Source organism: Chionomys nivalis, chromosome 10 (assembly GCF_950005125.1).
Source record: "Chionomys nivalis chromosome 10, mChiNiv1.1, whole genome shotgun sequence".
Classification (NCBI taxonomy): domain Eukaryota; kingdom Metazoa; phylum Chordata; class Mammalia; order Rodentia; family Cricetidae; genus Chionomys; species Chionomys nivalis.
In genome coordinates, this window is record NC_080095.1 from 25,699,208 (window position 1) to 25,712,976 (window position 13,769).

The following is a 13,769-nucleotide window of genomic DNA, read 5'->3' on the forward strand; positions in this document are numbered from 1 at the left end:
TTTTCCATTTCAGGAGATCTCCCATTTATTGTTTCTCTCAGTGTCTGCTGCTGGGGTTATCTTTAGAAAGTGGTCTCCTGTTCCAATGCATTCAAGTGTACTTCACACTTTCTTTTCTATGAGGTTCAGTATGGTTGATTATGTTGAGGTCTTTAATCCATTTGGACTTGAGTTTTGTGCATGGTGATAGATATGGGTCTATTTTCATTCTTCTAATGTTGATATCCAGTTGGCCAGCACAATTTGTTAAATATGCTTGTCTTTTTTCCATTTGATATTGTTTGCTTCTTTGTCAAAAATCAGGTGCTCTAAGGTGTGTAGATTAATATCCATTGGTCCTCTTATTTGCTTTCATGCCAAAAACAGGCTGTTTTCAGTATTGTAGCTCTGTAGTAGAGTTTGAAGTCAGAGATTGTGATGTCTCCAGAAGTTCTTTTATTGTATGGGATTGTTTTAGCTATCCTGGGTTTTTTTGCTTTTCCATATGAAGTTGAGTACCATTCTTACAAGGGCTGTGAAGAATTTTTCTTGTATTTTGATGGGTATTGCACTGAATCTGTAGATTGTTTTTAGTAAGATTGCCATTTTTACTATGCTAATTCTACCTACTCAAGGAGAGCATGGGAGATCTTTCCACTTTCTGGTATCTTCTTCAATTTCTATCTTCAAAGGTTTAAAGTTCTTGTCATACAGGTCTTCCTCTTTTTGGTTAGTGTTTCTCTGAGACATTTTATGCTATTTGTGGCTATTGTGAAGGGTGATGTTTCTCTGCTTACTTTCTCAGCCCATTTATCATCTGTGTAAAGGAGGGCTACTGGTTTTTTTTAGATAATCTTGTATCCTGCTATATTACTGAAAGTGTTTATGATTATAGAAGTTCCTTTGTAGAATTTTTGGGGTCACTTATGTAAACTATCATATTATCAGCAAATAGTGAGAGTTTGACTTCTTCTTTTCTGATTTGTATCCCCTTGGTCTCCTTTTGTTGGCTTATTACTCTAGCTAGGAACTCGAGAACTCTATTGAATAGATATGGAGAGAGTGGACAACCTTGTCTTGTTCCTAATTTCAGGGGTATTGCTATAAGTTTCTCTCCATTTAGTTTGATGTTGGCTATTGGCTTTCTGTATATTGCCTTTTATTATGTTTATGTATGTTCCTTGTATCCCTGCTCTCTCCAAGGCCTTTATCATGAAGGGATGTTGTATTTTGTCAAAAACTTTTTCAGCATCTAATGTGATGATCATGTAGTTTCAATGCAGAATTCTACCAGAACTTCCAAGAAGAGCTAATACCTATACTCCTTAATATATTTCACAATATAGAAACTGAAGAGTCATTGCCAAATTACTTTTATGAAGCTACAGTTACCCTGATACCAAAATCACACAAAGACCCAACCAAGAAAGAGAATTACAGGCCTAGCTCATTCATGAACATCGACGCAAAAATTCTCAATAAAATACTGGCAAACCGAATCCAAGAACACATTAGAAAAATTATCCATTATGATCAAGTAGGCTTCATCCCAGGGATGCAGGGCTGGTTCAACATATGAAAATCTATCAATGGAATCCATCATATAAATAAACTGAAAGAAAAAACCATATGATCATTTCATTAGATGCTGAAAAAGCATTTGACAAAATTCAACATCCCTTTATGATAAAGGTCTTGTAGAGATTAGGGATACAAGGTCATACCTAACTATAATAAAAGCTATTTACAGCAAGCCGACATCTAATATCAAATTAAAACCGAGAGAAACTCAAAGCCATCCCACTAAAATCAGGAACAGGACAAGGCTGTCCACTCTCATCTAGTTCTCTTGAATGAGTTTGCTTCTTTTTGTTTGAAAGTTTTCAAATGTTCTGTTAATTCACTAGTGTGGGATTTTTCCAGCTTCTCTATGTAGGTATTTAGTGCTATGAACTTGCCTCTTAACACTGCTTTCATTGTGTCCCATAAATTTAGGAATGTTGTGCGGTCATTTTCATTGAATTTTAGAAAGTCTTTAATTTCTCCCTTTATTTCTTCCTTGACCCATTGATGAGTCAGGTGGGCATTGTTTAATTTCCATGTGTTTGTGGGTTTTCTGTAATTATTATTGCTGCTAACTTCCAGTTTTAAACCATGGTGATCTGATAAGGTACATTAGGTTATTCCAAATTTTGTATCTGTTGAGGTTTATTTTGTTACCGAGTATGTGGTCAATTTTTGAGAAGGTTCCATAGGGTGCTGAGAAGAAGTTATATTCTTTTTTGTTTGGATGGAATATTCTATAGATGTCTGTTAAGTCCAGTTGAGTCATAACATCTATTAGTTCTCTTATTTTTCTGTTCATTTTTTGTCTGATTAATCTGTCCAGTGGTGAGAGGGGAGTGTTGAAGTCTCCCACTATTATTGTGTGGGATTTAATGTATGATTTAAGCTTTAGAAGTGTTTCTTTTACATATGAGAATGCCCTTGTATTCAGAACATAGATGTTCAGTATTGAAATTTCCTCTTGATGAATTTTTCTGGTGACTAATATGAAACGACCTTCTTTGTCTCTTTTCACTAATTTTATCTTGAAGTCTATTTTGTTAGATATTAGGATAGCTATACCCACTTGTTTCTTAGGACCATTTGATTGCTATATTTTTTCCCAACCCTTTACTCTGAGATGAAGTCTGTCTTTGAGGTAGAGATGCATTTTTTGTATGCAGAAGAAGGATGGATTCTGTTTTCGTATCCAATCTGTTAGTCTGTGCCTTTTTATAGGTGAGTTGAGTCCATTTATATTAAGGGATATTTAATGACCAGTGATTGCTATCTCTTGTTAATTTAGTTTTTATTGCTGGTGATGTTAATTTGTGCATTTTCTTTTCTTCTTTGGGATTTGCTGCTATGAGGTCATCAATTGTCTGTGTTTTTGTTGGTGTAGTCAACTTCCTTGGGTTAGAGTTTTTCTTCTAGTATTTTGTGTAGGCCTGAGTTTGTGGTTAGATATTGGTAAAATCTAGATTTGTCATGGAATATCTTGTTTTGTCCTTCTATGGTGATTGACAGTTTTGCTGGGTATAGTAGTCTGGGCTGGAATCCGTGGTCTCTTAATGTCTTCATAACACTTGACAGTGACCTTCTGGCTTTCATTGTCTCCAATGAGAAGTCAGGTGTAATTCTGATAGGTCTACCTTTATATGCTATTTTGCCTTTTTCCTTTGCAGCTCTTAATATTCTTTCTTTACTCTGTATGTTTAGTGTTTTGATTATTATGTGGCAAGGGGAATTTTTATTTGGATCCAATCTATTTGTTGTTCTGTAAGCTTCTTGTATCTTGATAGGCATGTCTTTCTTTAGGTTGGGAAAGTTTTCTCCCATCATTTTGTTAAATATATTTTCTGTGCTTTTGAGTTGAACTTCTCCTTCTTCCATCCTATTATTCTTAGATTTGGCCTTTTCATGATGTCCCACATTTTCTGGATATTTTGGATTAAGCTTTTGTTAGATTTAATGTTTTCTTTAACTGATAAGTTTATTTCCTATATTGTATCTTCAGCACTTGAGACTCCCTCTTCCATCTCTTGTATTCTGCTGTTCATGCTTGCATTTATGGTTCCTGATGGTTTTCTCAAGATTTCTGTTTCTATAATTCCCTTGGCTTGTGTTTTCTTTATTGTCTCTATTTCAGTTTTCAAGTCTTGAATAGTTTCTTTCATGTGTTTGACTACTTTTTCTTTGTTTTCTTTAAGGGATTTGCTGATGTCTTCCAATCTTTTGTTTGTCTCTTCTTCCATTTCTTTGAGGGAATTTCTCATTTCCTCTTTAAGAGTTTCAAACATTCTCCTGAAGTTACTTTTTAGGTCATTTTCTTCTGCTTCATCTATATTTGGTTGTTCAAGTCTTGCTGTTGTAAAGTCTCTAGATTTTACTGGTGGTGTTTTTGTGGTGTTGCATGTGTTCTTACCTTATCTACCCACCTTTTCCTCTAATTGGTGTAGTTGGTAATGTCTATGACTTTGTGATCAATCTTTCAGGTGCCAGTGGATCCAAGGCTCAGATGATTGCTCCTCATGGTGTAATCAGTGCCATTGTTCCATTCACCCCATTGGTTATTCCGTATTCCTGGAGGTCACTCAGCACTCCTGGGGTTTGCTCTGTTTCTGTGGAGTTTGATGTCTCAAGCCTACTCTGGACTTAGGTTGCTGGCTCAACCCTGCTACTATAAATGTCCCTGGTCTGGATCCACTCCTGCGGAGGTGCCTGGCTTGGGGTTGGTCCTGCAAAGTCTCTGGCTCTGATTTACTCCCTCGGAGGTCCCAGACTGACACCCGGACCTACAGAGGTCTCTGATTCCTGACTTATCCTTTGGAAGTTCCAGACTTATGCTCAGACCCACAGGGGTCCTGGCTCAGGCCCACTCCCTCAGCTGTTGCTCCTCTGTACCTGCTACCGTGGACTTCACTGTCTCAGGTCTGCTCCAGCCTTGGTGGTTGGCTCAGTACTGCTTCTGTAAATGTTCCTAGTCTGAATCTGCTCCCATTCATGCAGAGTTTGCTGTCTCAAGCCTTCTCTGGTATAGGTAGTTGGCTCAGTCATACTCCTGTGGAGTTTGCCATCCCAGGCCTGTTCCATCCCAGGTTGCTGGCCAGTCCTGTTTCCACAAATGTCCCTGGTCTGGACCCACTCCTGTTCTCATGGAACTTGCTGTCTCAGGCCCACTCCGGCATAGATAGCTGTCTCAGTCCTGTTCCTGTGGAGCTTACTGCCCCAGGCCTGCTACAGCCTAGGTTGCTGGCCCAGTCCTGCTTCCACAAATATCCCTGGTCTGGATCCACTTCTGCTTCTGTGGAATTTACCTTCCCAGGAGCACTCCAGCCAAGATTGCTGGCTCAGTCCTGCTCCTGTAGAGTTCGCTGCCTCAGGCCTGCTAGGTTGCTGGCTCAGCCCTGTTTCCATAAATGTCCCTGGTCTAGATCTACTCCCACTCACATGGAGTTGGCTGTCTCAGGCCTGCTCTGGCCTAGGTCACTTCTGTGGAATTTGCCATCCCAGGCCTACTCCAGCCCAGGTCACTGACTCAATCCTGATCCTGTGGAGTTCACTGTCTCAGGTCTGCTCTGGCCTAGGTCACTGGCTCAGTCCTGTTTTCATAAAGGTCCTTGGTCTGGATCTGCTCTCACTCATGTGGATTTCACTGTCTCAGGCCCTGATGAATATCTTAAATATCATCATAGACCCTTCATCCAGTAACTGATGGAAACAGAGGCAGAGACCTGCAGAGGAACACTGGACTGAGCTCCCAAAGTCCAGTTGAAAAGTGGGAGGAGTGAGAATATGAGAAAAGAGGTCAAGACCATGATGGGTTCACCCACTGAAACAGTCTACCTGAGCTAAATGGGAGCTCACCCACTCCAGCCAGACAGGGAAGGAACCAGCATAGGATCAAACTAGACCCTCTGAATGTGGGTGACAGTTGTATACCTGGGGCAGACTGTGGGGCCACTGGCAGTGGCACCAGGATTTATCCCTACTGACTGTACTAGCTTTTTAGGAACCTATTCTCTTTGGATGGATACCTTGTTCAGTCTAGAAGGAAGGGCCTTGGTCCTCTATGAGGAGTGGATGGGGGGTGAGGTGGGGAGGAGGTGGAGGGAATGGGAGGAAGGGAGGGAGTGTGAACTGGGTTTGGTATGTAAAATAAAAAGATAGTTTGTTTTCTGTCTTTAAAAAAGAAAAGAGGCTTCCTGACTCAGGAAACCTCACAGCTCTTTTAAGAAGCTCTGTCACTCATACCTTAGTTAAGGGAGCCACCTAAGGGTTGGCAAGAGACTTGAACTTGGAATGGCTACCAGATGCCCAGGGCAATGTCCCCAGTTAGTTCATTGGGGCACCTGAGGATAGGGAACCTGAAATGAACCTATCCTATAATCATACTGATGAATATCTTGCATATCGCCATAGAACCTTCATCTAGCGATGGATGGAGATAGAGACAGAGACCCACACTGGAGCACCGGACTGAGCTCCCAAGGTTATAATGAGGAGCAAAAGGAGAGAGAACATGAACAAGGAAGTCAGGACCATGAGGGGTGCACCCAACCACTGAGACAGTGGGGCCGATCTATTGGGAGCTCACCAAGGCCAGCTGGACTGCTACTGAAAAAACATGGGATAAGACCGGACTCTCTGAATGTGGCGGACAATGAGAGCTGATGAGAGGCCAAGGAGAATGGCACGGGAACTTTCATCTGGCGATGGATCGAGAGAGAGACAGAGACCCAATTTGGAGCAACGGTCTGAGCTCTTAAGGTCCAAATGAGGAGCAGAAGGAGGGAGAACATGAGCAAGGAAATCAGGACCACGAGGCATGCACCCACCCACTGTGACAGTGGAACTGATCTATTGGGAGCTCTCCAAGGCCAGCTGGACTGGGACTGAATAAGCATGGGTTGAACCTGGACTCTCTGAACATGGCGGACAATGAAGGCTGATGAGAAGCCAAGGACAATGGCACTAGGTTTCGATCCTAATACATGAACTGGCTTTGTGGGAGCGTAGCCTGTTTGGATGCTCACCTTCCTGGACCTAGATAGAAGTGGGAGGACCTTGGTCTTCCTGTAGGGCAGGGAATTTGGACTGCTCTTCAGTATCGAGAGGGAGGGGGAATGGACTGGGGGGAGGAGAAGAGGAGTGGGGAGAGGGGGAGGGGAGCGGGGGGAGGGGGCAATGTGTGGGAGGAGGGGGAGGGAAATGGGAAACGGGGAGCAGTTGGAAATTTTAATTAAAAAAGAATAAAAAAAATGAAAAAAATCAATTATCACACTTAGAAATATTAAACATGAAGTGCACTGCAGTGAAACTTAATTAAATTCTGATGTAACAACAACAACAAAAAAAAGAAGCTCTGTCACTAAGCACTTAAATTGTGTTTATGAGCAGTCAGCATCAGGCTTCTTGGTGGTAGCATGGACCCAGAAACTCCACAGAGTTGTGGCAATACATCTGACTCCCACCAGTACCTCCACCATGAAGCCAGACTCTCATAAAGCGAAGAAATAGGAAGGAGCCGGCCACCAAAGCTGCAGCTTTAATCCTAACTTTATCACTTAGGAGACTCATATGATCACAAAAAGATAGAGATATATAGTAAAGACAGATTCAGATGGGAAAGAAAACCTCTAAATGGTTTACAGTGTGTTTAAAAATACATGTAGACTTGGGAGAGAAAAGAAAAAGGACAGAGAAAGTCCTTTTAAAAAAGAAACAGAGGAGCTGGATGTGGTGGCACAAACCTTTAATCCCAGAACTGGGAAAGCACAGGCAGGCAGATCTCTGTGAGTTGGAAGCCAACCTGGGCTACCAAATTTACTACCAAAGAGTAAATTCCTGGACAGCCAAAGATAGACAGAGAAACCCTGTCTCAAAAAAAAAAATTTAAAAATCAAAATAAAAGAAGAGTGAAAAAACTTGTAATGATGGAAAATACACAGAGAATATGGATCCTGTATGTTATTGTGTAATCTTTGAATTGTTTGACTGCTGAGGAAGGAGCAATGCTGCTAAAAGACATTTGATGCTACTGGATTAATTCAACCTATATATTTTCAAAATACCTTGACTTCAAAATTTAAGTCAAAAGATATGTTACTTTGGAGAAGAGGGTTTCCTTTTTTTTCCAATAGGAAATGAGAGGCTGTGGATTCATTCTGGGTTAAGAAAGATAAGGTTTGAATGAGGAAGACCCCCTGAAAAATCTCTGATAGGAGCGCATGGTCCAGATGAGCCAACATTTTAGGGCATCTATTTCTGTTGCAGTTTCCTCTGAGTTCTATATTCAGAACAGTTTCAAGACTGCTGGCTAAGAAGATCAAGCCTCATAGAATACTCCAGTCAGGATGTGACCATAATCCTAAACTTTCTTTGAGTCCCCCTAAGATTATCAGTGCCCCCAATCAGCAGAATGTAGCCTAAAAAACGACACCCACATTCCCAAAACATGGATTATAGATGATTATCTTTGTTTAGTGTGTTGGTTAAAAGTTGTTATGGATAATAGTCTTAAAAAAAAAAAGCTAAACAGGGCTGGAGAGATGGCTCAGAGGTTAAGAGCACTGCCTGCTCTACCAAAGGTCCTGAGTTCAATTCCCAGCAACCACTTGGTGGCTCACAACCATCTGTAATGGGGTCTGGTGCCCTCTTCTGGCCTGCAGGCATAGACACAGACAGAATATTGTATACATAAGAAATAAATAAATTTAAAAAAAAAAAGCTAAACAAAGAGTCAGAGTCTTGTTTTGAAAAGTAGAAAGGGGAAGTGCTGTGGGATATTGCTTTTTACACTGTAAAGGTTTGTAACTCTTATTGGTTTAATAAAATGCTGATTGACCAGCAGCCAGACAGAAAGTATAGGTGGGGTAACTAAACTAAGATACTTCTGGAAGGCAGAGAGGAACCAGCCAGATGCAGAAGAAGCAAAATGAGAATGCCTCACTGAGAAAAGGTACCAAGTCACATGACTAAGCATAGACAAAAATTATGGCTTAATTTAAATTGTAAGAGCTAGTCAATAATAAGGCTGAGTTAATAAACAAAACAGTTTATAATTAATATAGGCCTCTGTGTGTTTCTTTGGGACTGAATGGCTGCAGAACGGGGTGGAGCAGAAATTTCCATCTACAGTACTCCAAGACTGTTATATACTGGCTTGCTTCCCCTAGATTTCTCAGCCTGCTTTCTTAAAGAACCCAGTACCACCACCAGCCCAGGTATGGCACAAGCCACAGAGGCCTGGGACCTCCCCATTAATCTCTAATTGAGAAAATGCTTTACAACTGGTTCTCATGGAGACATTTCCTCAACTGAGGTTCCTTCCTCTCTGATGACTCAAGCTTGTGTCAAGGCCCACAAAATCTGGCCTTAACTTTCTCACTGACCTGTGCTATGCCGCCTCTCCATGCTTGCACACAGTGGCCTTCCTGCTTATTAAACAGTCCCTACTCTAGTCTCATCTGAACTTCTTTCTAAGCTCTTTTCTCGACACTTAGGGTTTTTTGTTTGTTTGTTTTTATTTTTATTTATTCTTTAAAATTTCATTTTACATTCCAATCACAGTTCTCCCCTCCACACCTCCTTCTGTCCCCATCAACTTCACCCCAGCCCACCCCCACCTGCACCTCCCAAAGGGTAAGGCTGAGATCCAGGAATCCAGTAGAAGAGAAGGAGGAGGGGATACATGAGCAAGGGAGGTCAAGATCATAATGGGAAATCTGCAGAGACAGCTGAACTAAGCTTGTGGGAACTCGTGAACTCTAGAACAAAAGCTATGGAGCCGCCATGGTACTAAACTAGGCCGTCTGCATTTGAGAGATAGTTGTATACCTTGGCATTTAGTTCTCAGCACTCAATCCTTCTCACATCCCGTGTCTTAGATTTCCTTTCTTCATAGTATATACGAGATCTAATTGGTTTTCCTTATTTAATTGTATGTTTGTGTCTATTCATTAAAATGTCTGTCCTTTGTCCTTTAAGGTTTGTGTACTGAGAATTTGGTCCTTAAAGTAATGTTAAGAGGTCGTTACATCATCAGAGTTTATTCTCATAGTTTATGTGCATGAGGGTTTTGTCTGCATATGTGCTTAGTATTGGCACAAGTCAGAAGGCACTGGATCCCTTGTAATTGGGGACACAAATTGTGTTCCACAAAAGGAGGTGCTGTGAACAAAACCTGGTTCCTCTGGAAGAGCAAGTGCTCTCCTCCACTCAGATCTCTCTCCAGCCTCCTGGGCTAGGTAGTTTCCATGACTAAATTGGCGCAACCTGGAGTCATCTGAGAGGAAAGGCTCCATTGGGTAATCTGACTAGATCAGACTGGGCATTTCTGTGGGGGTTCCCTTGATTGTTAATTGATGTAGGAGGGCTCAGCTCACTGGAGGCAGCACCATTCCTTGGGCGGGTGTGTTTGGGTTGTATAAGAAAGCTAGTGAAATGGGAGCCAGTGATGCAGCCAGCACACAAAACTATAACCGATCAAAGTGCTGATACTAAATGGCTATGCTGTACAACAGTGGACCAAAGCTCATCCCTAAGTGCAAAAATAAACACCTAAGCTGTATCACCTCTCTAAGGCTCAGGGAACATTGGAGGAGAGAGCAATCGAGAGGACAGACGTAAAAGACAGAGGAATGCGTTGAGTATTGTAGGACTTTCTGCCCTCTGCATGCAAAATGGTCATTGTCATCTTGAAATAACAGCAACTGTGATTATTCACGAGATTCTTAGAAAAGTAGAGCCACGAACATTCCCTCATGAAAGTGATGGAGAGCCTGTGAGACTTTTGAAGCCCCTCTCTGTTTCTAAGACTTGATAGAAACAGTGCTTTGTCATTGCACAATCTGAAGGGAACAGAAATAACTTCTGAGAAAAAGAAGAGTATTAAGCTAGAACTGTAACTCTGGGTCTTCATTTTCTTATGAGGATTTCCATGCTATATGAATTTTGTGCCAAGTAAAATTGTGTGCTTTGTTTCAGTTTATGTCTGTTTAATTCTTAAACCTATGTATGAAATATCCCTAAAAGGGAAGAGGTAAAAAAAAATGTTCCTACCCTCAAATATATTCACAATAATTGACTGTAGCTTTATTCCCAGAACATAGAGTAAATTTCAATCAATTTCCAAAAGCAAACCTTCAAAGCACAGAAAATTACTATCCTAAGATTTTTCTAGAAAACAATATTTATGAGGTTTTATAATCTTGTTAACAGACAATAAAATATTTCAAGGGCAAAAATATATGTGAAAAACAGCAATTTCATTTTGAACACATATGTTAAAATTAAAGTGCTAGCAAACTAAATCCATAAGTGTGACCAAGACAACACACACTATAACTCATGATATTTATCAAAATAAAAGGGAAAACTGGGAGGAATAGCTCAACATATGTTTTAAAAAATTAAAAACCCGGGCTGGAGAGATGGCTCAGTGGTTAAGATCACTGCCTGCCCTTCCAAAAGTCCTGAGTTCAGTTCCCAGCAACCACATGGTGGCTCACAACCATCTGTAATGAGATCTAGTGCCCTCTTCTGGCCTATGTTATGTATACTGAAAATACTGTATACATAACAAATAAATAGATTTTTAAAAATTAAAAACTCAAATATCCAAATCTTTGGCAATTATGACTGTTGTATGACATGGAACTAGTAACTAAACGAGGGCCTTCTGCAAGAGCAGTGGGAGCTCTTAATTACTGAGCCATCTCTCCAACCCCCTCTACCTTTCTTTGCAAGGGAAAGGGTCTCTCAGTGAAAGTAGAGATTACTAAAGGACTAGACTGATTGGTCAGTGAACCTCTGGAATTCTCCTGCCTCTGCCTTCCAGAGCTGGGATCTCAGGCATACCATAGCATGCCTGGTTTTTTACATGAGTACTGGAGATCTGACCTCAGACCCTCATACTTGGACAGCAAGTTCCTTAATCACTGATCCATTTCTCCAGCCACCAAATCACAAAACTCTTAACAATAAAAAAAATTAAGTGTTAAAAACTGTAGAAAGATCACATTATGGTCACACACACACACACACACACACACACACACACACATGCTGTTCCTCTAGAGAACACTGACTAATAGGGAGGTGTTTGCATCATGAGAGTAGAGCCCTGTCTTTGAAATGGAATAATTATGAAGAGATATCAGTTTTCTCTGTTTCTCAAACATGCAGTTGTCCTTCCATCTACCTTCCACCATCAAGTAAGGCCATTGCCCTGACCACAGTTAGAAGTCTTAACTTGGAGATTATAGTGGCTGGAGTCAAAAGTCCAGATAATCCCCCATTCTCTAGAAATCACCCAGTTTCAACTGTTCTTTAGTAGCAATAGAAAATGAACTAAACCAGAACTAACCTGAAATACACAGGCTTCACAGTGCTACCTGAGGATTCTCGCTCTCAATCTCTACCTTCCTCATCCCCTTGCCCCTCTTCCCTAGGAAGAGAAAGCTGTAAGCAATTATTTAAGAAAACAAAGACAATTCTCTGTAGTGCACAGGCTAATACACTTTACAGAAGAGGAAACTATAACACAATTCTTGACCCACTAAAGACTACCAAGGATGTGTCTTGTTCCTAAATATCTAAGGTATTAAGTAGAACTAGCCACCAGCAAGATGACTCAATAGGTGAATTCATGTAGGTTGTCCTCTGATCCCACATGTGGCATGAGCGCATGCGCGCGCACACACACACAGACGCACACATACACACAGAGAGAGAGAGAGAGAGAGAGAGAGAGAGAGAGAGAAAGAGAATAAATATTTCAAAACAAAAGAAAAATAATTATTAAAGGCACTTGAGAAGGATAATTCCACCCACAAAGTAATTGCTGACATAAAGCAGAATTTGGTTACCTCAAGATATAACTTCTATTAAGAAAATTTTTTTTCTCCCTTAAGGAAACCTGACAACCTAAATCTAAGAGTCACATAGATAATCAAAAGTCAAAGATATCTAGGAAGAGGCAGAGGCAGGGAGATCTCAAGAAGTTCAAGCCAGCCTGGTCAACATACAAAGTTCTAGGCCAGCAAAGAATGTGTAGTGGGAATCCGTCTTATTAAAACAAAAATTCCTTTAAAAATTAGGTTAAAATTTTGAATCTGAAAACCAGCATGTATTCTAAATAAGTCTGAGCAAGTCATCAATTACCCAAATTTTATCAGTTTCCCAAGGTGGATATTTTTGAACTTCATTCTGTCTATACTGCTGGCAGATGTGGTCAGAGGCACATGTGCAAAGAAAAGCATTTCCTTTGGAGAAAGGTACTGTGGAGCCAGTGCAGCATCAAATCCCAAATCAGGAGGCTGAAACTAGAGAAAAGGAAATATTGTACGTTGAATGCTTATGCTTCAATTATAACGCAATTCAAATAGCAAACTTGTTTCCCATTCATATCAAAATGATATGGCTTTACTTACTGACTGGAGTAATATACCTCTATGCTCTTGGGATATCTTTGAATATCTATCTATGCAAAAGAGAAAAAGGGTTTTGCAGTGGAGGAAAAGAAAGTCTGATAATTAAGACCCAGTTTGAGGTTCCGGTGCCCATGGTAGGAGGCTGTGGGTGTATGTGATGAGTCTGGAGGTGCAGATTTTAGAGCTGGGTTATCTATGGTGACATCATCGTGAACTCAGCAGATCCAGTCATAACTGGGTTTTTACTTGGAGTTTTACTGAGAAAGGGTCTAGTAGGGGCTTCTTCTTTGAGCACTGCTTCTCTGAGTCTCATGCTCTGTGCATAGAGCCTCCTGGTTCTGGTCTCTGCTGGTCTATTCCATTTCATGAACTTACAGAGCTTACAGATTGTCCCTTAAGATAATGTTTGCCTAGATTTCTGACATCTAATTCCTTCATCCTGAACTGCACAGTTTTGAAACTTTTCAGTGGGTGAAACAGAGACGAATACTTGCTTCAAAACAGCTGTTGGAGTCTCCCCTGTTGCTTAGGAGACCAAGTATTGCATGCATGGGTGCGTGCATGCCTGCATGCTTGCTTGCCTGAGTTCATGCATCTGTGTGTGTTGGGCTCGTAGATACTGCAGTCTGTTTTAGGTTATATCTATCAAGTACTGCCTCCAACAAACATTTTCTGTCACGTTTTCCTCCCAGTGTTTGAATTTTGGGTTCTCACCAAGAATGAAAGAGATAGGGAAATAGTGTGGCTAAAAGGACAGATCCTGAATCAATTGCCTCAGTGAAAATCTGTTTTTATTACCCCCACATAGTT

At 40.8% G+C, this 13,769-nt stretch overlaps 1 protein-coding gene across 1 annotated transcript in view; it reads right to left on the minus strand.

Annotated features, from left to right (window-relative positions):
- Positions 1 to 13,769, minus strand: part of Catsperb (cation channel sperm associated auxiliary subunit beta) — a 176,294-nt gene that overhangs the window by 52,045 nt on the left and 110,480 nt on the right. The window contains exon 16 of the mRNA XM_057782160.1: positions 12,691 to 12,845. Coding sequence (XP_057638143.1) covers positions 12,691 to 12,845 — 155 coding nt within the window. The remainder of the gene's footprint in view (positions 1 to 12,690; positions 12,846 to 13,769) is intronic.